General features: G+C 36.5%; 1 protein-coding gene and 1 pseudogene across 1 annotated transcript in view; both read left to right on the top strand.

Moving 5' to 3' along the window:
• LOC135778240 (fibrocystin-L-like) overlaps positions 1-19991 on the top strand; it is a 56768-nt pseudogene extending 36777 nt beyond the window's left edge.
• Positions 19992-25172: 5181 nt separating this feature from the next.
• The window catches only part of LOC135773571 (fibrocystin-L-like), a 125810-nt gene continuing 123607 nt past the window's right edge, over positions 25173-27375 (top strand). The window contains exons 1-2 of the mRNA XM_065283237.1: positions 25173-25239; positions 25376-25453. Coding sequence (XP_065139309.1) covers positions 25173-25239; positions 25376-25453 — 145 coding nt within the window. The remainder of the gene's footprint in view (positions 25240-25375; positions 25454-27375) is intronic.

The raw sequence follows: 27375 nt of genomic DNA, 5'->3' as shown, positions 1-27375 counted from the left end.
AGAAATTTAGTGATACATTTTGTCTAGTTAGTTTAGTACTTTTTAACATGCTGGTCTGCTACAGTATTGTCTAATGTAAAATTTGTGTTTTGAGACAAATAAGAGGAAAAATTATATAAAGGTGGTATACAAATTGCCTACAACCTACATATTATTTCTAACAGATTATACAGCAAGAAAAAATAGTTATGCACTTTGTTTTTGTTTTTCAGGAAGCTATGCTGGAGGAGCTGTTGTTGAGATTCAAGGTTCTGGATTCGACCCAAACTCCACCAGAGTTCTCATCTGTAACAGAGAGTGTAACGTAGACCTGCAGACATCCACATCTACCCAACTATACTGTGAAGTCCCATACAACAATGGTATGCATTACTTTCGTATTAACTCATTCCTCCACAAACAAACAATACGGAGTTTAATCCTATCTAAATTTCTCTGCTTATAAACTCTTAAATATGTTTTTTTTATTATAAATTTTGGCTGAAATAATAAAATTTTTGTGAAGGAATTTTGCCAGAGATCAGATTCAGAATGATTATCAAAACATACAAGGAGTGTAAAATTAATACATAATAATAAAATAAAAAATATGTTTTTTAATAAATTGGGTAAGAGCGGGTGGGAAAAGAGTTAAACACTGTAGACTGTATGTGCCTTGAAATGTGTGCTTTGCATAGCAAAACTTATAATATATAAAACATTCTGTCATTGTATGTGTGATTATGGTTTTGTGTGAAAAGAAAAGTATGCCAAGAATACTAAAAGAAGTCAGTCATTTGGAGTAAACATGTGATAGCTTGGATGTGATAAAAAAAGACCTGTTCACATGCATGCATACATGCCATACATATTATGGTTATTTTGCAGGAAATGAAACAGATCGGGTGTGTGAGGTTGCGGTGATGAATGGAAATATCAGAGTCAACCTCACAACTGGCTACACATACAGATCCTCTTTAACCCCTGTTATCAGTGCTGTCACACCACGCAGAGGGGGAACAGCCGGAGGCACCAGACTCACCATTACTGGATCAGGCTTCAGGTGAAATGTCCTTTTGGTAACATGATCATTGTTGGTAGAACAATGAGCAATATATTTTTGCAGCAATTATTAAGCTCTGTTGCAATTAAAATGTACATTTTAGTGTGTTTTTAATGTCTGAATCCTTTTTAAGGCTGCAGTAGTGCCTGTATGTGTTAACTATACATTTGCTTTCCATTACTTACATGTAGCGCAAATGCCAATGAAGTTACTGTGACTATTGCGGGATCTGTCTGCGATGTTGAGTCAGCCAATGGGACGCAGATTATTTGTGTGACCAATGCTCAACCAAAATCCCAAGAAACTAAAGTGCGAGTCCTGATAAGAAACAGAGGAATTGCCAAAATGGTAACAAAAATGTGGACCATCTAAAATAAAAAAAATCACTACAAACTTACTATAAGGTTCCCCAAAACCAAACAATATGAACTTCGACCCGCCTGAAACTAACTGCATACAAATACAGTACAAGCCACCAAATATTTTAATAATTCTCAAGTGATTAATCATAAGCCTTTTTAAAATGAACATGCTGTTACATCCATTGCACAAGATGATTCTCCTGTTTTTCAGGATCATGCTGATTTCTTCTACATTGATGTATGGTCATCTCGTTATACATGGGGTGGTCTCTCTCCTCCTGAGAAAGGCACTTTTGCTGTAATTACTGCTGGTCAAACCATTCTGTTGGACACCAGCACCCCTGTCCTAAAGATGCTCCTCATCCAAGGTATGTTTATTTAGACACATATTCATACATAAATCTATGGCATGAAATCCAAGGTCAAATAATCCAAAGCCAGCGCAACAGAATTTAATACCTTTGTGGCTTTGTGAATGTTTTATCTCCTTTAAGGTGGACGGCTGATATTTGATGAGGCAGATATTGAGCTACAGGCGGAAAACATACTGATCACAGATGGTGGAGCTTTACAGATCGGGACAGAGCAGCAGCCCTTCCAGCATAAGGCCATCATTACACTGCATGGACACCTGAGGTCTAAAGAACTTCCTGTCTATGGTGCCAAGACCCTGGGTGTCAGAGAGGGGGTGCTGGATCTGCATGGTATGGCTGTACGATAATTACTATGCTTACTAACACCTGATGCAAGTATATAAGTATGTGTGCAGAGTATAAATGTTTTATTGGGTTGATGTCAGGACTCTGTGCAGGGCAATCATGTTCCTCCGCACCAAACTTGCTCATCCATGACTTTCCGAACCTTGCTTTGTGCACTGGTGCACAGTCATGTTGGAACAGGAAGGGGAAATCCCCAAACTTTTTCCACAAAGTTGGGAGCATTAAATTGTCCAAAATGTCTTGGTATGATGAAGGATTAAGAGCACTGTGTGCATTAGCATGCGCTGACCCCGCTCTCTGATTTTACGTGGCCCACCACTTTGTGTCTGAGTTTCTGTTGTTTCCAACTGCTTCCATTTTGTTATAGTTTGACTAACAGTTGACCGTGGAATATTCAGTAGAATATTCGTGGAAATAATTTTAGTAAAAGTCAATGACTGGGAGACTTGTAGACTTTATGGAAAATCTGTTATATACATTTAAAAAACAGCCATGGGTACCTGATCCTAACAGAAATAAAAATGACCTACATATCAAATTCAGAAGCCTCAATTAAGCCTCAGAAAGACCCTTAGGTTGACATTTTCAGTGGTACTTAATGTCCCTCATACTGACACTATAATGGGTAACCCGTCCATTGCCATGCAATGCTTTAAGGTTTGACTATAAATCTGCTTTTTCAGGAATTCCAGTACCTGTACCATGGACTCGTCTTTCCCAGACTTCACAGAATGGCTCCAGTACTCTCACACTAATGGATGCTGTTACCTGGAAGACTGGAGATGAAATTGTCATTGCTTCCACAGGGAACAGGTAATGTAGATGCACTGCCAAATCTGGAGGGAAACTCAGGTTGAAGTATAATTGTTGTTGGCAAATGTCAGACTGGTTGGGGCGCCTAAACACAGAAGTGTATCTGATCATTTACATTTTTGGAAATCTGTTCTCATGAATTCACAGTCATAGCCAAAGAGAGAATGAGTTGAGGAGAATTGCCTCGGTTTCGGCTGATGGCAGGACCCTCACACTGACCGAACCCCTGACCTACACTCATCTGGGTGTGTCTGTTACTCTGCCTGATGGGACTGTTTTTGAAGCAAGAGCAGAGGTGGGACTTCTTACCAGAAACATTGTTGTCCGTGGATCCAACAACCAGGAGTGGAATGATCTGATACCAGCTTGCCCTGCTGGATTCAACACAGGTCTGGATGTTTGTTTATCTTGGACAGAAATAAGTAAAAATTATTTGACATGCTCACACAAAATTATATGACAAATTATATTGCTTTACCTTCATTCTATTCACATTTCTTACAGAGGAATTTGCAGTGCAGACATGTTACCAGGGGAGATTTGGTGAGGAAGTTGGAAGTGATGAGTTTGGTGGTTGCATCATGTTTCACGCGCCACAACCTGACCAGAACCTGGCAATTGGCAGAATTGAATATGTTGAGGTAACAGTTTGATATATAACTATAAACAAATCAAAATGACAAAATGTCACTGACATTAAGATACCTAAAAACAAAAAGTATTTATACTGCAATTTTATTCCTCTTAATTTTAGGTTTATCATGCTGGACAGGGGTTCCGTCTAGGGCGATACCCGATCCACTGGCATCTAATGGGTGATGTTCAGTATAAGTCATATGTGCGCGGCTGTGCCATCCATCAATCTTACAATCGTGCTGTGAGCATCTACAAAACCCACAACCTGCTGGTGGAGCGCAATGTCATCTACGATATTAAGGGTGGTGCTTTCTTTATTGAAGATGGCATTGAGACCGGAAACATATTGCAGTACAATTTAGCTGTATTTGTCAGACAGAGCACAAGTTTGCTAAATGATGATGTAACTCCAGCTGCATACTGGGTAACCAACCCAAACAACATCATTAGACATAATGCAGCGGCTGGTGGGACGCACTTCGGTTTCTGGTACCGGACTGATAATTGTCCTTATGCATCATCATCATATGGTGCCACCATCTGTCCGAATAAAATACCACTTTTAGAGTTTTTCAATAACACAGTGCATTCACAGGGCTGGTATGGATTGTGGATCCTCCCAGAGTATTTCCCTGTGCCGAATGGATACTGGTACTCTACAACACCATCACCAGCTGTCTTCCGCCGCCTGATCTCCTGGAACAATGAGAAAGGTGCTGAGTGGGTGAATGTTGGAGCTGTGCAGTTCAGTGAGTTTCTCATGGTCAATAATGAGAAAGCAGGAGTGGAGACCAAGAGGATCACATGGAGCTATGTCAGTGGATGGGGGCTAGAAGGAGGTGCAGCCGTGGTCAACAGCACCATTGTGGGTCATGTGGATGAGCTGGGGCTGGGAAATGATTACTGCACCACACATGGTGTTGTTCTGCCTCTGGATGATGGTATGAGTGTCATCAACACCAAGTTTGTGAACTTCAACCGGTCAACATGCGCAGCTGTTGGGGTGGCAGAAATTGTTGGAACCTGCACATTAAGCTGTGGAGGCTGGAGCGCAAGGTTAAGTGGGATCCAATACTATCATTCACCCAATAAGGCCAGGTTCAGATGGGAGCATGAAGTGGTGCTTGTAGATACTGATGGAACCCTGACAGGTGCAGACGCTTTAAAAGTTATCTTAGACTGGGGGGATTAAAACATTACATTATAAATGTATATAGATATACCGTATGTGTATATTAGGGCTGTAAAAAGGTATGCGTTAATAAGCATTATGTAAATTTATGTTAACGCCACCAATTTTATTAACGTGTGATTGACGCAACATGCAATTTCTTTTTGACTCTTGGCCTAGCCTGTTGTTGGCCCTACTGATAAATTGAGCCTTAGACATTAAATAGTCATCAATATCCCTCATGTCCCACCATGTACACACACATGTTAACCATACAATGTCAATGAAAATCACCACATGAATGCTGACAACATATTGATGAAACTGCAGCCAATTGTTCAATCGTAAGCTGGATGCGCCTGACCAATAAACCCATGCCATTGACATAATCCTATAGCATTTTAATTGATATGTTTTCAGCAGTTAAACTGACCATTAACTATAAAGTTCGTATATAGCATATCTATAAATATAGTATACAGTTTGCGTGGGTAGTGGTGTAAGCATGTTTTAACCCCATTTGTGGATACACAACCTTTATAAAGGAGACCCCAGGACTTGCTTGATGTTAAAATAGGTATTAAGAGAGATAAAGTTTGGGACCAACCTGATTAATTTTAACACTGTTATTAAGTGCGATAAGTAAGGGATAATGTAGAGGCAGCCGGTAGTTATTGGGAAATAAGCCCCGACAGTGTGATCAGGACCCGACGCGAAGCTTACTTGCCACATAAGAAAAAAAACTGGACATGAATATGAATTTGAAACATTTTATTGGCATATTTGTTTTAAATTAACATTTTTATCCTTCCGCGAAACTTTGCACAAATGCATAAAATGATCGTAATACCTTATTAAGATCCTCTGCTTCATAGTTGTCTGTCTCCATTTTTTTCTCTTTTAGCCAGTCTTTGAGAAGTTTTAATGCCCATCCTGTATTTTTTGTGTGTTGGCTTCGTAGCTGTCATGCTCTATTTTGTCAAGTTCAATCTCAGTAAGCTGTTTGTGTCTTGTCGTGGTTGTCCAGTGTTTGTCACAACATGGCGCCAAACAGTAGTCTTTATTGATCTTTATTGGCGCGGAGCGATTTTACTTGTTCAAGTAGTCCGGCTATGCGTTATTACTTTGGAGCGGTTATTATTTGAAAAGAACGAACCTGCAAGTGTCTCAACTGACCAATCAGAATCAAGCATTCCAGAGAGCCGTGTAATAAGACTTGAGAACAATCTCCCTCTCGCTGACTGACACATCTGAAGCATGCACACAGACATGTGAACCCGATATACTGTATGCATATACACAGAATAAAATTTTTAAAAATTTCTTTTTTGACAAGAATTAACGCAGATATAATCTGTTATGTCTAAAGTAAATTTTTAATTAACTGTCGAGGGAATATCTGATGTGTAACATAATATTAGATCCTTGCATTACAGTAAATCTTCAAGCTGTCTCAATGTCAATCAAATAATTAAGAAAAGAAAAACGTTATATTGATATTGTTTTTGACATTGTGTGTGCCAAATCTATTAGTTTTACCAGTGATTTTAACTTAACACTTTTGGATGCAGTGATTTTGTAACCTTAATTTTCTTTACTCTTTCACTAATAATGGACATACATGTGCATAATATTTGTCCATGCCCGTGTTAGAGTATTAAAAGCTTGAAACATGTTAAATTAAGGTTAATATAGAACAGAAAAAAATGTGTGATTAAGTTGCGATTAATCACGAGTTAACTCATGACAATCATGTGATTGACAGCACTAGTGTATATCTAATATCTTATTATTTTAATAAAGGCAAAGTTAACTCTAAGGTGTTGCCGATGAGTAACATCCTCGACCCAAGTCACTGCTCTCAAGTAGCAGATTGGAGTGTTGGTGTACCTGGAGCCGTTTGTGACAACACCACTAACTTCCATCGGCTGGTTATCAACAATCCCTACCCATATTCACTTCAGTATAACAATGCGACTCTCACCAACTCCTTTGGTAGGTGAAATAATCAACTTATAGAATAATTGAAATATTAAAAGATGTGTGTGTGTGTGTGTGTGCATTTGATTCTTTTCTGTACAATTAACTCTGCCTTCATGTACTTAGTAAGCAATGTCATTTCTCTCTTAGGGTCTTGTGTGCTACCTTATGTTCCAGACTTTTATAGCTGGATGGCACTGGTGCCTACAGGCCAAACCTACAACTGGTATTTTGAGTATGGTTACCAAATCACAAGCATATCATATCACGGCATGATCTACGGCTTTAAGGTAAAGTGTGTGCTCTTCACAAGGCTTATAATTCGACATACATTTATAAAAAAAGTTCACCAAAATGTAATTTGTTCCAAAAATGAATTCTCTTTTTTTCTGTGCAGTAGAAATGATGAAAATTTAAGTAGCTTTAACTATTTCATTGTGACCACGTTCCAAATAGTAACAAAGCAGTTTGTTTTTTTATTTAATTATTTACCAAGTCTAATTCTTTTCCCTTTTTTATCCCTGATAGCCAGAGGATTATATAATTCTGAATCACAACTTTACTCAAGCGCCTGACGCTTTCCACATTATAGATTACCGAAAAGGTGTCTCAAAGCCCCTCGACCCTACTGTGAATGTATATGGCGACTGGTACTTCAATAAGACTTCTAAAAATGTCTATTACATGGGTAAAACTACTCATCTCTTTATACAAGACATTTGCTGATGCTTCTGTATTTGTAGGAAAACATATTAATTAGGTGCTAGACTGTAAAATGTTCAACATATAAATGTGATCCTAATACTAGAGAAAATTAAATGTTTGTTATATTTGAATACAGTGTCCGGAAGAGACAATGCAGGTAGCCGAAGAAGGAGGAACAGTGTGGACCGGTCGCTTAAAGACAGATCTATAGACTTCTTTTCATATCAGTGTTACTACATGACGTGTGTCGAACCAACACAGCCTCCGCCCCTTCTGAATTTTACAACTGCATCTGGTCAGCCTGGTCCAGTTGTTCCACCTTATCCAACTGGTCTTCCGGTTCATGATCCATCAGACAATTCAACTTCTTTAACCAAGCCTGAAGACTTTAAGTAAGTACACATGCACACTTACTCAGCAGATTTTTTATATTACCACGTCTATTGTTTGACTTTGCTTATCAAACACATTAGATGTACTCCCTGGTCAAATACATTATTTTGGAAGTCAAGCCCAGAAAACAACTATGCTGTACCACAAACAGGCTCTGATGTGGTCATTCCATTAGGTAAGCAACTCCAATGCAAATCCCACAGTCACTATAAAAAGGGCAATAGAGCTGTTTAGCATAGGTGTCATTTACACTGGGGACGCTGGGGACATGTCCCCACCACTTTTTGAAATGGCTGATTTTGTCCCCACCACTTTTTGAAAGCATTTGGTTAAAATGTTCTGAAAAATCAAGCAATACCTGTGCTACAGTACACTGCAAAAATGACTTTCCTACTTTTCCTACTTTTGTATTGTTTTCAGTAGAAATATCAAAAAATTCTTAAATTAAGATGCTTTCTCTTAATGTGCAAAATGACCTAAGAAAATAAGTCTAGTTTTTAGACCAAACATAAAATTTAAGGGAATTTATGATTAAAACAAGCAAAAATGTCGGCCAATGGGGTGAGAAAAAATCTTAAAATAAGATTAGTTTTTTCTTAAAAACTTAATTTAAGCAAAATTTTCTCACCCCATTGGCAGATAATTTGGCTTGTTTTACACTTCAAAAAAGGACTTTTAAGAAAAAAAATTCTTAGAATTCTTAGCATCTTAAATTAAGGTGCTTTTTCTTGATGAGCAAAACGACCCAAGAAAATAAGTCTAGTTTTAAGACCAAAAATATGAAATTTAAGTGATTTTTTGCAGAAAACAAGCAAAAAAAAAAAAAAAAAAAAAAACACGGCCAATGGGTTAAGCAAAAAATCTTGAACCTTTTTCTAAAAAAACACTAAATTCAAGAAAAAATCAAAAATTTGCTTACCCCGTTGGCATATTTTTTTGTTTATGCACAAGATCACTTAAATTTCATATTTTTGGTCTAAAAACTAGACTTATTTTCTTACGTCATTTTGCTCATCAAGAAAATACATCTTGATTTAAGAATTTTTAGATATTTCTACTGAAAACAAGACAAAAATACTAAGTAAATCTGGGCGTACACGGTGCGAATTCTGACGGTCGGAACGTCGTGAGCTATCGCACAAGACACGAGTGAGTTTATACGAAAATAATTCGGACGCAGTCACACACGACAAGATTTTACTGTACGACTTGACGAATTCTGACGTAAGCATTTTCACACCTGTGAGGATGAAAGGGGGTTCCTTTCGTTGTGGCAGAATGTACAAAAAAATAAAACAAAAAGAATAGGGTTAAGATATTGGCATAGTATATAAAACAGCCTGGAATTTCTGTTCTTTTGTATTTCTATTAATGCATTCCGAAATTGCAATATAGGTCTAGTTCTGTGGCGGTGAAGGAATTTCTCTGGCAGTGATTGTTCGTGTTAGCACATATGCGGTTTTACCGTCTTAATACATCATGTTTGTAGTGCCAAGTAAATATGCTATTATTAATGTTACATATATTGTTGCTTTTTTATAAATATGACCGTTCAAAAAACACATTCAGTGGGCCTATTTATTTATTTGTAAATGCAGAATGAGGAGCAATGAGGTAAAACGCAAGCTAACGTTACACGTCTTTCCCTTTATAATTAAATTATTAAGACAACACATCTATAGCCAAATATTAATTTGTAAAACGAAAATAATTTAATTTAATATAAAGCACATTGTCTAGGCTTGTTATGTGCAAATGTTCGGTCAATGCGGTGTCTTGAAGTAAAAGTGAGACCGCAGCATTTATGCTCCTGTAACTGCACAAAATAAATGCCATACAGAAGGCATTGCATATTAATATAGTGCATTTTCACAGTAGGCCTATATGTAAATTAATACATAGCAATACAAATATAGTATGAAAACAAATTAATCATTATTTAAATAAAGTTTCAGAGATAGCCTACATTTTTAGTCCTTTAAATGTTCTCATCATTTCAAAACAAGCTAAGGCTACCATATAACTTACACTGGGCTATATCTTTTGTTCCTTTGGTCGAAAATATGTAAAAGAATATATATGTGGGTAAAAATACCGAACAAGCTCAGTTGTTAAAGCAGAAGCTCCATAATAAGATGGGAAATATCGTCTCCGCATATATGATCATCATGTTTATGTACTCTCTCTCAATAAATGCATATCTTAGCCTATTAAACATGGACATTCCGTTGCTTTTTTCTGTCGCGACAGCCCTTTTAATATCCAATCATTTATGAAACTGCAGCAACTTTGGCACAGCTTGGATTACACAAAAATTGCGACATTCTTTGTACATCCTGTACTATTTAAACCAGTGGTCTCTGCACTGAGTCTAATAATTTTTAAATGTATTTATTACATAATTTAGTTGGCTTATTTTATGTTTACATTGTAAATAATGATAAAACATATTATCAAGTAAAGAAAAATCAACAAGTAAAACAAAAAAGTTTTAATATCAAAAAGCCTCGTTTAATGCATTGTGGTAGCACTTATCAGAACAGCGGTATATAAAACAACTACACTCTCTCCTGTTTCCACACACATCCAAAGCTATGTCCCGACATCACAAAAACACATATGACAGGTTTTTTTCAGGCAAATAAGCTGATCAAGAGGTCGTCACTGAAAGGACCTGTACATATTTGTCATGATGTCCGGTCACCGGAGTGTGTATGTGCGCGAAACATAGCCAGCTATAGAGTAGTCATCAATATTTGAGGTAGCAGTGCTACATTTGTCTTTCTTCTTCTGCGTTTTGTACATTCTGATTGGTCAACTTCAAGTGCTTTGCCAGATCGTCTCGTACACCCGCACCAACACTACGAATTTATACCGACAGCTCCCGAACTTTTTTGACATGTTTAAAAATTATCGGGAGGTCGTAAGGTGCTCGTAACCTGCTCGGCTCGGCTCGTAATTCCTCTCACACGGTGCGAGCCGCGACCATACGAGCATGAACGATTTTCTCCCGAGGAAAAAAAAATCGCATGCGAGCCCCTACGACAGCAAAAATCGCACCGTGTACGCCCGCCTTAAGAAAGTCATTTTTTTATTTTCAAGAAAAAAAAATGTTGTCTTGCTTTCAGTAAAAATATCTAAAAAATTATTAAATTAAGATAAATTAAGTCTAGTTTTTAAACCAAAAATATCAAATTTAAGTGATTTTGAGCATAAAACAGGCAAAAAAAATCTGCCAATGGGGTAAGCAATTTTTTCCTGAATTTAGTGTTTAATTAAAATTTTCAAGATTATTTTGTTTACCCCATTGGCAGATTTTTTTGCTTGTTTAATGCACAAAATCACTTAAATTGAAATTTTTGGTCTAAAAACTAGACTTATTTTCTTGGGTCGTTTTGCTCATTAAGAAAAAGCATCTTAATTTAAGAATTTTTAGATATTTTTACTGAAAACAAGACAAAAATACAAAGATTTTTTTTTCTTGATGTATGTCTGGTTTTGTGGTCCAGGATCACAGCAGTTGCGTTGTGTGCTTATGGTGTGTTGTTTGCCCATTTTTTATGCGTCATTATTAATATTTTCCCATCCTGCTGTAATGTTTTTTCATATGATCTTTTGTCCCCACCACTTTTCAACACAAACTGACGCCCCTGCTGTTTAGGTTGTTTTCCTTAAACCTTACATTTTATTGAGCCACGGTTTACCTCTGGATTTTTTTTTTTTTTTTGGGGGGTTAGGAATATGAAACTTTGTGGTAACAGTTACTTAAAGAAAAATTTACAATGTGTAAATTACACATAGTTGTTCAATAAATGTCAATTTTAAAGTCTGTGTTTTTTAAAAGAGCAAGTACCACAATGATGTGAGTTTACATTCTTGATGAATTATACCTGAAGTCCATACTAAAACAACTTTGTAGCAACTTACATAAAAACACAGAAACTTCAAAATACATGTTTGAGATGGAAGAGAATTTAATTTATGTTGTCAAACAAAACATAAGAATCTTTATAGATTTTAAGTAAGAGATATTGCAGAATAAATCCCAAAAGTGTGATCAGGACAGACATGTGGTTTGGTTTAATCATTAGTAAATATCATTTCATATATTGTTTGTTGTTATTATATACAAACACTGGAATGTCTCCACTGGCCAATCAGAATTAAGAATTCCAGAGAGCTGCTAATAACTAACTAATGTTAACCCCAGTACTTATTTACTCAAAATGTGAAAACTGCTATTCTAGAAATTTAAAAGGAAACCAAGGTGCCTTTGGGTTGGCATAAAAACTTGCCACAAGTACTGTCTGCTAATTACAAGTGTAAAGTCAACACTAATGAAAAATGTTCCACTTTGTTTTATAGGGACATGTGTGGTTGTAGATATTCAAATTCCTTCCCTGAACAAGCTGACAATATTTGGAACTCTGGAGATTCCAGACACAAATAATGGAACGGCAAACATTGGTGACTTACAATATAACAACATTGTTTTGAATGCCACATACATCTCTATTCAGGTAAGAATCTAAAGTGGACCAAATTGCATTTCACCATTTATTACAGCTGGAATCAGAATGTTTTATAGGACTAATTTAGCTTACAGAAATATTACAAACATTAAGATAAACATGCAGATGAAATACACACGTTATCGAGGAGAGGTCTCCGAGCTAACCTAAACCCAGAAAACTCAATAGGATTGAGGTTGATTTTTGAGTTTTATTGGAAAAGGAAGTAATATTACTTGTCAATTTAATCCAGGGTGGACATCTGATTGCTGGATATCCTGATCAACCCTTCAGAGGTGAACTACAGATCATACTGAAAGGAAACCATCTCACACCAGATTGGCAGTTGCCTGGAATAAACCAAGGGTCTAAAGTGCTGGGTAAGGGCTGGTTAAAAAAACTAAAGCAGTTGCAATCATATAAATGATCATATTTATAGAAACACTGTTGTTTTCCAGGTGTGTTTGGATCTCTTGATCTTTATGGCATGCCGCACAATGTGTCTCACACTAAGCTGGCTAACACAGTCCAGGCTGGAAACAACACTATCTCTCTGGAGCAAACTGTTGACTGGAAGGTCAGACCTTTAACTAGGGATGTCAATTTAATGTGTTAATATAGTGTGATGTAATCATACACAATTATAAAAAGATATAGACATTAAATAAACCGTGTCATTGTTATTGATATTGATATGCATCATATTTTAATAGGATCTTATTATTATATATATCAATGTGCTCTCTACATTGGCTCACTTTAAACATGTTATCCACTTTTTATGTTTTTATTTTTTTACCTTCAGGTTGGAGATCAGATTCTGCTGTCCACCACCAGTTATGACCCATGGCAGACAGAAATCCGCACCATTTCTGCAGTCTCAGATGATGGCCGCACACTGATCCTGGACCGGCCTGTATCATACACACACATCGGTTAGTACTTTTCAGCTCTTTTTTTGTTTATCCACAATACACACACAACACATTCCAACACAATAAAACATGCAATATATACAGTATCACTTAATATGATTCCTTTGTTGTGTAACCGTTACACCAAATGAGAAAAGTGTAATGAGTTAATTGGAAAAGATTTGGGCTGTAGCTGAAATCTTGTCCTACCCACCTAAGTATGTGTACATTATTAATAATTTAGGATTATTTAAAATGTATTTTATATATGTCTGTGCTCATACAGGAAAAAGATACATTGTGCCAGAATCTTCTAGAAGCTATCAGCTTGCAGGGGATGTTGGTTTGTTGACCAGAAACATCAAGATCATTGGACAGGAGTATCCAGCCATGAACACACAGTCTTATGGAGCAAGAGTACTGGTGGGCACCTTAACAAGAGGAAATACTTACAGAGGTATAAAACATACAACAAAATGCTTGGGCCAAAGAACCCAAAATCTTATCTAGAAGGTCATCTGACAATGAGTGACAAATGAATTAGTTAATTGATGGTAACAAATTCATGTTTGTATATCATAAGTAAAACTGAAGCTCACCTGTGATATTATGTGTTACAGGAAAAGCTCAGATCAGAAACGTTGAGTTCTACCACACAGGACAGGAGGGTTGGAACGACCCATCAGATCCACGTTACTCTCTGGCGTTTCTAAACCTTGGAAATGTGATAAAAAGCTTGATTCTTACACCTGATTGATGTTTATATGTACACCAAATGCATTGTTACAGTATGCATTGAATTAATATTCTAAAACCTTATTATTACAATTGTTTTATACTGTAGGTGGCAGATGAGTCCTACATCAAGGGATGTGCTTTCCATGATGGCTTTGCTCCTGCTATTGGGGTGTTTGGAACAGATGGACTGAATATCGATGATAACGTGATCCATCACACTGTTGGAGAAGGTGTTTGGTCTCAATGACTGTTTATTGTTAATGCTAAATTATGATGAAATTATTTACTGATTCTCTCTTCTGTCGTTTTCTTTTTTTAAGGAATCAGAATATGGGGTGATAACAGTGCTGTCAGGAGAAACTTGGTTACTATGACACTGTGGCCAGGATCCTACAATGGTGCAGCGGAGACGTTTAACACTGAATGGAATGCAGCTATTGAGGTAAAAGTTAAAGTTCATGTTGACCATGGTACACACAAATAATTATAATCTTGTATCATGGTATTTACTGTACATGACTTTCCATTGTACTTTTTGCAGTTAGCAGATGCTTTACACAATTAAAAACCTTAACCAAAAGAATTTATGGTATTGACCCCCCCACAAAAAATTGCATATCATGGGACATTTTTATGACTTGCTGTTAGTGACAAAAAAAGAGAAACATACTGTACAACACCTCTTACAAAAAACAGAACTTAACTACATATGTAATTATAAATCGTTCATGTTTTAGGTTAATGAAGCAACCAATGTGATTCTTCAAGGGAATATTGTTGCTGGTTATGAACGAGTGGGATTCAGAATTGATGGAGAACCTTGCCCAGGTACATACGACTCTAGTGTATTTTTTCCCTAAAGATGAAATGTATTTGTAAAGATAGTGTTTAAAGTCATTTTAAATAAGAATCTTACATACTTGTGTAATGGATATTTATTAATTGCTACTACATTTCTATAATATGTCAAAAGGATTTATACGATCAGTTGCCCAGTGGAGTGAGAATGAAGCACATGGTGGTCTGTATGGAGTCTACATGAATAAAGACGGACTTGCTGGTTGCTCTCAAATCCAGGGGTTCACCGTCTGGAAGAGTTTTGATTTTGGCATTTATGTTCAGGTATAATAAGCATATTTAGTACCCTACAACTTATCAACACTAACTATGAAGTATTGTAGAAGGCATAGTTGTTGAATTGCAAATTGCTCTTGTAACATGATGCAATATAAAGATAAACGTTGTCCTGTTCTGACCTCCAGGTATCTATGAATGTGTACATCTCTAATGTGATCCTGGTTGATAATGGAATGGGAGTCATGCCAATAATCTACAGTCCTCCATCTATCAGCCACGCATACACCAACAAAACCATCAGTGTACAGGTGGGGATCCACTGAATAATTCTGTCATTTTTTTGCTTTTGGCTTAAATAAAGTATAAACTAAAACTGAACAAAAACTGCTTTCTAATATCAAAATTATGTATCATTGAATCAATTTGTTTAAATTCCGTTGTTACTACAAACTAAGTTATAAGTGTAATCAGGAACATGTTTAGCCAACACACCCCCTTGAATATCTTTCTTCAGGATGCGCTGATTGTGGGCAGCAGCCCTGATTTTAACTGTTTGGATACACTGGCAACAACTGAGACCTACGTTGCACTCAGTGAAAGCCACAGGGCTCCACGACCCCCTAAAGGTACATATTTCACAGACATGGCCATGAATTAGATCTCTTCAACATGCATTCATTTTGAAAAATCTAAAATGAGAACAAATTAACATGCAGTAGTTGTATTTTCTAAATAGATTTGATTTATTTATTTAATTGTATGGAATAACTGATGTGCTTTCTGTGTACAACAGGTGGCAGGTCTGGAGTTTGCTGGCCGACGTTTGAATCTGACCACAACCAAGCACCACAGAAACCTCACACCGGACTCATGAGCTATAATGCTATAGCCGGTTTACTGACGGTCTCTGGTGAGACACATCTCCTTAAAATGTGTTCAATCTCCAATATCACATATGAAATGACCTTTAAACTGCTAAAATTGACACACTGTCCTTTTACTTGTTCCTGTAGATACAATCTTTGTTGGGTTCAGGAATGTGTGCTCCACTGAAAGAAATTACATGTTCATGACCAACCCAAGAAATGAGGACCTACAACATCCAATCAGTGTTGAGAGGATCTCTAAGATAGACAGCACTGAAGAATCTCTAGCGTTCATTCATAATCCTGATCTCGGGTAAACTGAAGGCTTACTGTTCATCAATTATCGCTTTAACATCATTTAGTTATTGCAGGCATTCCAAACAGAACAATATAAAGTAAGATGACTGATAAATTTAACTTCTTACCTTACATCATGCTTTGCTCTTACTGTAGTAAAGTGAACCCATCCGACTGTGTGGACATGGACTGTGATGCTAAGAAGAAGACTCTGTTGAAGGATCTGGATGGAAGTTTCTTGGGTGCAGTAGGAGCAGTGGTGCCGTATTCAGAGTACGAGTGGAACGGAGACCCGCGGCATGGATTGGGTGATTACCGCATCCCTAAAGTCATGCTCACTGCTCTCAACGGCAGCCGCATACCTGTCAATCAAATAGCTCCTAATAAAGGTAAATCATTATTTACATTGACGTAAGAGAGCCATATTTTATCACTCTTGTATTAAACATGTCTGTCTATGATGTGTGTGTTTTACCTGTACAGGTGTGATCAGAGACTCTTGTACATACATGAACACCTGGCAGAGCTACAAGTGCTTTGGACTCAATTATCAGATTCTGGTTATTGAAAGTATGGACGCAGACACAGAAACAAGACGTCTTTCACCCGTGGCCGTCTTGGGGGACAAATATGTAGATTTACTGAATGGTAGAACCAACTTCAAAATGTTCTTCTTCATTTAACATCATAAATTACAAATGTCAGGATACAAATCTTGTGAATTCATCTAGTTATCATTGTGAATGTTACTGTATTCATTCATTTTAAACTGTGGACTTCTTATTTCTCTCATCTCAGGCCCACAAGACCACGGCTGGTGTACAGGTTATGCCTGTAGGAAGAGAGTCTCTCTGTTTCATAGCATTGTGGCCACCAATAAGTCCTTTGATATCTATTTCACCAGCACAACACCACAGAAGCTGAGACTTATGATGCTCAACGCTAAAACTACTGAGGTTTGTCTGTTAGATAGACACTACAATAAACACAACATCTAGAGGACAACTTTCCTTTGTCTTATGCTCTATGTTCTATCATTTTGTATTTATGCTTTGAGTGAGTAAGGTTGCACAAAATAGTAAATGTTTATGACAACAAATGTATATTGCATCTCACTTGTAGACAATCTATATTTTTGCTATTTATTTCCATAGGCTTGTTTAATGGATTTATGACCATTGCACCCAACACTAAATGTCTTTTCTCCTCAGGCTGTTAGGGTGGCTATATTTTATTCAAGCTCTCAGCGGTTAGACGTGTATGTAAACGACAATTTTGTTGCTCCAACTAACGCTCAGTGGAATGAAGGTCACACCGATTACACACCGCTTGAGCCGACATATCCAGGTACAGTACAGTACAGTAATAGAGATTAATACAACTCTCTCACAGGCTTGGAAGGGAATTTTTGGAACATGTTTTAGGATTAAGAAAATTTCTGTTTTATGTTGTCAAATCTCAAATCTAGTTAGTAGAGGTCATGACTTAAATGTAAAAAGATTTTCTCTTTGCTCTCTTCAGGTCAATATCTTCCCAGTTTTGACTCTGATCACGGCTCCAACTTCTTTGACCCAGACTACAATATGTTGTACATACTTCTTCGTGGCTCACAACCGGTCCAGATCCGCACTTCCGCTGTTCTTTTCGTGGCCTTCAACCTCCCGGCCATGACTGAGGCAGAGTTCTTTGGACCTAATCTGATCAAAAATCTGGCTGCATTCCTCAGAGTACCACCGAATATGATTCGAATCACCAAGATCATCTGCGAGGGCAGCAGTGCACGAAGACGGCGTGCGACTGGACTGACGGTGGAGATTGAAATCAGTCAGCCACCAATCCAGACCATCAGCACCAACAACACAAACAACATCGACAACACCACCAGCAGCAACAGCACCACCAGCACCACTGGTAAGGCCAAACAATGTCAATTATTCATCAATTTAACTGTAAGATTACTTTACAATGCCTAAAACACCATTGTTAACATCTCTAGTTGAAGATGACCAGCAGTTTGTGATTCTGAGGAACGCTGCTGATGAACTGGGCCGTGCTGCTGTATCAGGCGATCTGAGTCAATCCATTGGCTTCAATGTGTCTTCTGTGGACATGATCACACCACCACCCCCTTCTAGTGACCCATCCTGGGGTCAAGTAAGACTAAAACACATGTTTAAGCTGTCTTAACTGAAAATATGCCAATGCCATTGATTTGTCTCAAGTTACATATCATTAAAGTCAATAAACAATAAAACAATATTAACTTTTAATTAGCAGTGTGTAGTGTCACTACCATATTTTTTAAGGTAGCTTGACTATTCTTTGTAACCATAATGTCTTAGGCAACAAGCAACAAACAAAATTAACTGATGCAAAGTAATGTAATCTGATGCACCCTATAGATTAGTATGCTGTCATAAATTGTTACAATCTAGTAATAATAAAACACACCACGCTGTTTTAATTATTTTACCTGTAATTGTCTGTAAGGTGGCTACTCAGGAGGTGACCCGTGAAGACCCACAGTTGGAGTCGGTCAGCACAGTGTCTTCACTGATAATTGTGGTCCAACCGGTGGCTGCGTTGTACCCTGGACCCCTCAGCGTGCAGCCCAGCATCATGGCTGTGGATGCAGCGGTGAGACAGAATCAACTCATTATTACTTTGGCTAAGCCCCACCCTAAAAACTGTGTTACTGATGAATCCTACCTTAGCAATCATTGGCATACACAACTTCATAAGACAGAGCAATCGTACTGTCTTTACAAACAAATACTAAGTAAATAAAAGCAGACTGCATTTTATATTGATTCATTCTACAACTTTTTTTGATGTGTACCATGTGTGTTTTCAGGATAACTGTGTGTCTGTTGGAGTGACGAGTCTATCAATCTCAGCTGCACTCAAAGATGCTAATGGAAATCCAGCAGAAGGACTTTCCGGAAACACCACCATCCTGTTCAGTGGCTGCTGGGCAAATTACACAGACCTCAGCGTCTTAAACACTGGTAAGTCATTTTTATCTATATAAAAGTCACATTTAGTTTGTATGTATTTTGATTTGAATCACTTAAATTAGAAAGATTTAGATAATAAATGGTTTAGGTAAACTGTAGGAATGATTGTTGTAGTTCTCCAAAAAGGTATTAGTGTTACATTTCTATTCTTAAGGTTGTAGAAATAGTGAGTTTTCTGGATAGGCATAACTGGTCATTTCGTTTTCCTCTCACTCTGTATCTTTTCAACAGGTGTTAACCTGAAGTTGGCATTTACTCTGAATGAATGGAATGCTGAGTCGAGATCCTTTACTGTTAGAGGCGTTACAACTCCTGCTCAACACCCACTTACAACTCCTGCACATGTGGTTGTCATCACAGATTGGGAATTTCCAAGCATCTTTGACTCCAGTCCATCAATCTCATCACCATCTGTGTATCTGCTATTGTTGTTAACTGCTCTACTCCTCCTGTTCAGAGAAACCTAGGAACCAAACTAAACAATGTAGAAACTACAATGTTCTTGCATGCTTTAACATAATTCATAATATAATTAATAATCATTTATTCTTTTTGTTTTAACATAATTATAATAATCACGATTTTTAAGCTATCCCTATCTAGTCTGCAAAGCATTGTTTAATGAGTACTAGAACAAAAACATTTATTACTTTGACAAAATATATTTTAACTTAATGTTTAAAAAAATAGTTTTAACTTTTTATACATTTATATGATTGTTTCTCAAATAAAAATCAATAAGTAGCATGCTTGTGCACCCTCAATATAGTGATGTTATTACGGGCTGTCAGTAGAGTGCGGTTAAGTTCAATTTTCACACTCCGACACCATGCAATGTAAGAGATAATAGGTACATGTTTGAGTTGACCTATCCTTGGCTGACTGGCAAGATCTGCAGGTTGCAGGCAGTGGTGGAGTAAAGACATTGCTGTTAAGTCAGACGCTTGCTGCATGTCATAGTGACATTGCTTATTTAATTCATTCATAATAAAAAAATGGAAAGTAAAAGGATAAAGCTGCATCTCTGTCAGCTCCATAGTTCAGTAGACAGTATGGCACTAATAAGCTTTACAAGACAAAACTTAATTATCAGTGTCCAACAGTTGTGTGTGTGCTTTCTGGGTGAAGAAATATAAGAATCTAATGTCCACAGGCACCTTTCTTTGATTCCTGTCTTGTTGGATGAATACTTTATTGACTCATTTACTGCTTTAAATACATGTATATTTGATAGTTAATTATTTATAGTTCACTTTGTCGTATTGTCTATTTGTCGGTAATTCTCTGAGTAATTATTCTACCTGAGCACTGCAAGGAGTTAATATTAGAGAAATAAAATGGTTTCAGAATAATGTTACCTTTGTAATGGTGCTTAACCTATAAAATTATTTAAATGGCTCTGATTTGAGAATGGTTTAAACATTTACTTTCAATTTCTGTTTATGTAAAGGAGCAGCTATACAAAAGTATAAAAAAAAATGGGCTGGTCTGTGTGGGGTGGGTCATATGTCACTAGTAATGCAACACACAATGGCATTGAAGTGGATTAGATGTAATATTTGTGAGATGAGCAGACATTTTACTTAAAATGTATACACCGCAAAATCAGCAGTGTTAAATCACATATGACCCACCCCACCCAGACCAGCCTTTTTTTTTATACTTTTGTATAGCTGCTCCTTTACAAAACAGAAATTGAATGTATTGTAAATATTTAAACCATTCTCAAATCAGAGCCTCTTAAATTCTTTTATAGGTTAAGCACCATTACAAAGGTACCATTATACTGAAACCAGTTCTCAGGTGAACTATAAGTGAACTATAATTAAATAACTATCAAATATATATGTATTTGCAGTAAATGAGTCAATAAAGTATTCATCCAACAAAAGACAGGAATCAAAGAAAGGTGCCTATGGACATTAGATCCAAATATTTCTTCACCCAAAAGCACACACACAACTGTTGGACACTGATAATTTAGTTTTGTCTTGTGAAGCTTATTAGTGCCCTACTGTCTACTATGGAGCTGAAAGAGATGCAGCTTTATCCTTTTACTTTCCAAATTTTTTATTATAGTTTTCTAATGGCTGTAGGCAAAGACGTGTTAAAGCAAGTTCAAAGTCCATACGAGATGAATATTAAGTTGAATAATTTCTAAATAGAATGTCATATATGTTATTGAGTATTAATTGTTCCTGTATTAATTTATAGGTATTAAACTGCATCTGGTAAACATTATAACAAAAACCTTACGTTTTACCTTGTAGGTACTTTTATTGTAGTAATATTGAAGTAAAGGTTGTTTTTCTGTCATCAAAAGAATATCTTGATTTAGTTATCTTGTGGTAAAACTGCCAACCAATCAAAATGCAGTGGGAAGAAATCCAGCTCCACCCCTGGATCAGGATCCCATTCCGTCCCCCTGGATCTGGATCCAACCTCGCCTCCTGGATTTCCGTTTCTGCAGTGAGGCGCTACTAAAGCAATAAGCCCCAAGAAGCAGTGGGTTACCAGTGCATTTTATAACAGTTAAGACCCCCTTAGAGGTTATAAAATGCACTGTAACCCCACTGCTTCGCGGGGGTTATTGCTTTTATAAAATGGTTACTTCATATGCATAACGTTTGCGGGATTTTATAAAATAAAACACAAATAAGCTGAAATTATATTAGTACAAATATTACTCTTCCGCCAAACAAAGTAGTTCCTCCGAATGTGACTGAAACAAAGCGCAGTTCCCAAGCAACACAGACTCAGCGAAGACACAATGAAAATATGATTTAAGACTGTGGTGTTTATTTTATAAACCAACATTCATCTAATAAATACATTAACATTTATATCGATCAAGTGATGATCAAATTTGCTTGGAAGCATGCTTAACTCTTTTCCCGTCAGCGTTTTTTTTTTTAAATTGCCACCCAGTTTTAGTTTAATGCATTGCAGAAAAACTATCTTCTTTAAATAAACATAAAATATCAAATGATAGAACAGACCATCCGCTTTCAAACAACAACAAAAAAAAAAAACACAGTTTCATCCTACCTTCATTTGTTCTCTTATCACCTCTCAATTTTTTTAGCTAAAAGCGGAGATAATTCCATTTTTGTGAATAACTTTTGTAAGAGATCAGATTCAGAGCCTGATTAAAACACACTGTTTCTAGTGTTGAGTGAATGTGTCAGTGTTTAAGTTCTGTAAGATCGCCACCCAGTGGATAGCGGAAATATGAATTTGAGGTAGAAACTCCTCAGGGTGCGTTTTCTCTTTATTGATTAAATGACTCAACAATATTTATTGACATTTATCTGGATATCGCCATAATTGTGCAATTGTATACAAATTTAAAAAATATTAAAGACTGTGGTGTTTATTTTCATAGATCAGTACGCAGCAACAGTGGCGCAGTGATATACTTCTGTAATGCGGACTGAACTGTGAGGTTACCGGGGTATTTTATCACGGCTTAGAACGCGTTTCAAACAATCAGAATGAAGAACCAGAACTGCCCGTTTTATAATGCATATTTTAGCAGGCCAAATTGGAAGTTAGCTTCACATGGGTTTCCCTTTAGCAAAAAGTCAAGGGGATTTTTCCGTAGGCTTTTGTATTATCGAAAAAAAATAGCTATGTGATCAACAAAATGTTATGCTACTTTAACATTTTGTCCATCAAGATAATATTCATGAATAAACATCTAAAGTTTAAATTATTAGAATTTAAAAGGGTTTGAAAAATTCAGGGTTAACAAATGTGAAAAGCCTTTGTGTAAGAACCAGGAGAAAGAATACAATGACAATGAAGAATAAGACCTTAGTGGTATTATTTAATTGACCTGCGGATATAGCATTGTCAAGGTTTTTCTATATTGCCTGTTATGTGGGTAAGATCTTCTTGCCAAACCCATGCTGAGGCAGACTAAATCTCTCATTGACTTTGATTTGGCAGTGCACAATATTATTAAATTTAGTGTAATGTGCTTTGCATTTACTTCTGGTCTTTTGCAGATATACTACTGTATTTTTATAGTATTCAGAAGATGAATTTACAGACACTCAGTAATGTATTCTTTTAAGTATTTAAGTGTTAACTTTTAATAAGTCATTTTTTACGGTATTTGCAAAATGTGTTTAACATAAACAAGTACAAATTATTATATGTGTTTGTTGCAATTGTTAAATTTTGCCAGAGGAGTAAGAGGTTTTGTGGATGTATTTAAACGTTTTTAAAATCTGGTCATAAGAGCTTTAGCAGCTGTGAATAAAAAAAACTGGAATTCAACAATGTTCACAAATTCCAATATGGTAGCACTTTGGCTTCAATGGTGTATAAAGTCATGCACAATCCAGGTCTTCATAATAGATCAATAAGTGGCATTAGTGGCCATTATATTTTCACAAACAATGATGTTACATAATTTTCAACCTTGCATTGCAGGATGTCTCATACTATTCTCAGTAATGTGTGCTACCTGACCATTGATATATGTCAGACCCCACCCAGCCCAGCCCAGTCCAGCCCAATTTTTTTATTATTTTCTATACCTGCTTCTTTACATTAACAGAAAGTGAAAGTAAATATTAAAACCATTGCCAATTAAAAGCTTCAAATGCCCTTAGATGTAATATATTCTATACACTTTACAAAGGTAAGCATTATTCTGAAACCATTCTTTTCTCTACCAGTCTAATATTTACTCCTTGCTCAATGAACAACTGACAATGGGCAATCCCTACTGAAAAATCCTGCTAGCATAAGCTTGTAGCTGGTTTAAGGTGGCACTAGCTGGTTTACGCTGGTCCTCCGAAGCCTGACAAAGCTGGTCATGCTGGTGGGTCAGCTGGTCTTCCAAGTCCAGCAAGACCAGCTTAAAAAGTGACCAAAACACAGCTTGACCAGCTTGCTACACCAGCAAAACCAGCAAAAACCAAGCTGTGAGACCAGCTAAAACCAGCTCACCAGCTTTTGTTGGTCTTAGCTGGATTTTTCAGTATGGCAAATTTAAGTAAAAAGCATGCATTCTTCACCCAAAATGACTGTGGGACACTGGCAATATTATTTTTGTCTTTGGAAAGATGAGTTTAATATCCATTTGGTTCTAAATCTGAGGGGACAACTCATGGTTCAATGGGCATGACACCACTGAGTGTCATGATCATTTACCATCAGGCTTTGTAACAACCCATGTATAAAGAAATCTAAAAACATTTAGGTAACTTTGCCACTCTGGATCACCTTTCCTTAAAGCCCAGTATACCTGTACCACCTGGAAATGTAAATAAAAAGTAAACTGAATAAGTGCACTTGATAATGTCCTTTATTGTGTAAGACACCATTACAAATGGCTGATTTAAATCAGAGGGTGATTTCAAAAGGATTTTGTGATTTAGACCTTAAAATGGCTAATTCCCGTAGTACTCTACTGTCTACTGATCTAGGAAGTTGACAGAGATGCACCTGTTTCCACCCATGGGCAGGTACTATATAAGGATGGAGCTCTATTAGGATTGTTGGATTGTTAGTGTGTGGTTTTCTCCAGAGATCTTCACAGGTAGGTAGGCATGCATGATGATTAATGTAAACTTTATTAATTTTCGAAGAGCGCTCTCACCAGCATAATTTATTTCTTTTTTTGTAATAGGCTAATCTCTTTTAATAATGTTTAATACAAAAGTTGTTTAGTTTTTTACAATTTATAATATATTTAAATAATACAATTACTAAACCAAGCTATGTAATGCAAATAGTCTTGACAGTATCAGTAAAATATTAATAATAAAGAATTACTTATTTTGTAAACGTAAAGAAATCAGGCCAACCCGCTATAAAAAGTATTATACATACAATATCTTTCTGTTGTTGGTCCAAAAGTGATATCTGCAGGTGGCATTACTTTGAGGTGTGCATGCTGTGAGACTGTTGAAGAACATGGGTCACCAGCGCTGGCCCCTGCATCTGCCACTTACCATTTTTATATTACTGTGGAGTTCAGCAGGTAGGCTATATGTGCTTTCTCATACGATAGCATTTTGGCCGTGTGTATCCCTTCACAACAAAATTTTCATTCTACAAATAAAATATTTAATACATGCAGTATTAAAGCTTTTTGTAACTAACCTTGTGTCATACAGGTGCGCAGGAGATCCATCAAATAACACCTTACAGTGGCAGCATCAATGGAGGAACAAGAGTGACCATAAAGGGGGAAGGTATTAAAAACAACTTAAAGGGACATTCCACTTTTTTGAAAATATGCTCATTTTCCAGCTCCCCTAAGTTTAACATTTGATTCTTACCATTTTGGAACCCATTCAGCTGATCTCTGGGTCTGGCGCTAGCACTTTTAGCATAGCTTAGCATAATCCATTGAATCTGGTTATTTTTTTAATGCGATGCTAATGGTCTAATCAAAGAGTTTCAATATTTTTCCTTTTTAAAATGTGACTCTTCTGTAGTTACATCGAAACTATAGTCACATTCTGGGGTAAAATCAATGACTTTGCTGGCGTAACATGGCGGCAGCAGGCATAGCGATATTATGCACTTCCCGAAAATAGTCCACTGCTATTGAAAGTAACCAAGGGGACTATTTTTGGGCAGTGCATAATATCACTACGCCTGCTGCAGCCATGAGAGTATAGTTCCTAGCAGGGGCGCAATGAACAGTTTCAAGGGGGGTATGCGAGACAGAATTTTGGGCCCCTTTCTTTAGATGATTGTTTGATTTTCATACCATAATGTGTAGCTATAGAAAATTACTCAGTTGAGTGCATTTATTTAATTTTACAAGTCGCATTTGCAACTAAAAATAAATGTATGAAGCAAAAAAAAAAAAAAAAGATTTAGGCTATTCGAAAAACGAATACCATTTTAATCTGGAAAGGCAGAAAACATTCACGTGACTGATTTGAAAGAGATCACTAAAAGAAGAATAATGCATGGAGATGCATTTCTGAATCTATGGAAATCTATGGAAGGCGCTTTGAAAGTCGCGGCAGTCAAGTTTTCTGTGCGGTTTGTTTTAGAAGCGAAAATGTGTACATTTATGTTTAGCCTATAATAGTTAATTCTTCAGAGTTTAATTCAATTCAATTCATATTGATGATCTTATAGTCCATTTTGTCCATTTAAAAATGTTATCACAAACCGATTGTATTCACCAGAAAACACCAAATAACTTATATTCTCTTTATGGTATGGGTTTCCCGCAACCCCACACGCGTCCTCCGCTCATGACAAAAAAGCGTGGCCGGCAAAAGTATTAAAAAATAATATGACGTTGATTTTTTTTTTCAAGTTTGCACCTCGCCCACGCACGCCCTTAGCCAGTGACACAGAAGTTGCAAAAAGCACAATCGGCCAAAGTTTAAAAAATGACGTTGATTTTCAGTCAAATGCATGCCGCAATCAAATGTGCTGCTGGTGGGCATGCAAATTTAATTTCTGTGCACTGAAGGCTGTTTTTTGAAAAGCAATAAAAGTGATATACTCCATAATATGATTTTGCACATCCAACAACAACTATATTATTACAAAGATAATACTGCATGTTTTGGCATTTGGTAGCATATTGCAGTAGTTTATATTTGTTACGTAATGAGAAGCACGGTGTTCTTTTTAATGTTCTTTTTCTTTAATATTCACAAAACTTATCAACAAAACATTGATTAAAATTAAGAGACTAATTATATTAAACGAAATTCATTTTAAGCAAACATTTAAAGCAAACAAAACTTAATTTAAACTCGAAAATTATGTCTTATGATCCACCGTCATATTAAATTGAAACAAAACATTAACAACATTACAACAATATTTAAACACAACAATACTTAAACATAAATATAAAACAGACATTCTCTATTAGGATACATGTTAAAAACAATCTGATATAGCGTTTATAATAGCTGCACTGTTAACTTTTTGGGCAAAACCTCCATTGCAAACCTGAATAAAAATGAATCACTTTCACTTTGAAAATGATGCGCTGTAACATTAAAACCAGCTCTTAGTCATTTAAAATTTAACTCAATTACAACAATTCTCCTATTTCATGTTAATATAATAAAGAGTCCACAATTGCAGAAAATAATATTTTTAACTCCGCCTATTAAGTTATTGTCCGTCTTAA

This window comes from Paramisgurnus dabryanus, chromosome 19 (genome assembly GCF_030506205.2).
Source record: "Paramisgurnus dabryanus chromosome 19, PD_genome_1.1, whole genome shotgun sequence".
Lineage (NCBI taxonomy): Eukaryota > Metazoa > Chordata > Actinopteri > Cypriniformes > Cobitidae > Paramisgurnus > Paramisgurnus dabryanus.
Note: the sequence above shows the minus strand (reverse complement) of the source record. Positions and strands in the feature narration are given on the sequence as shown.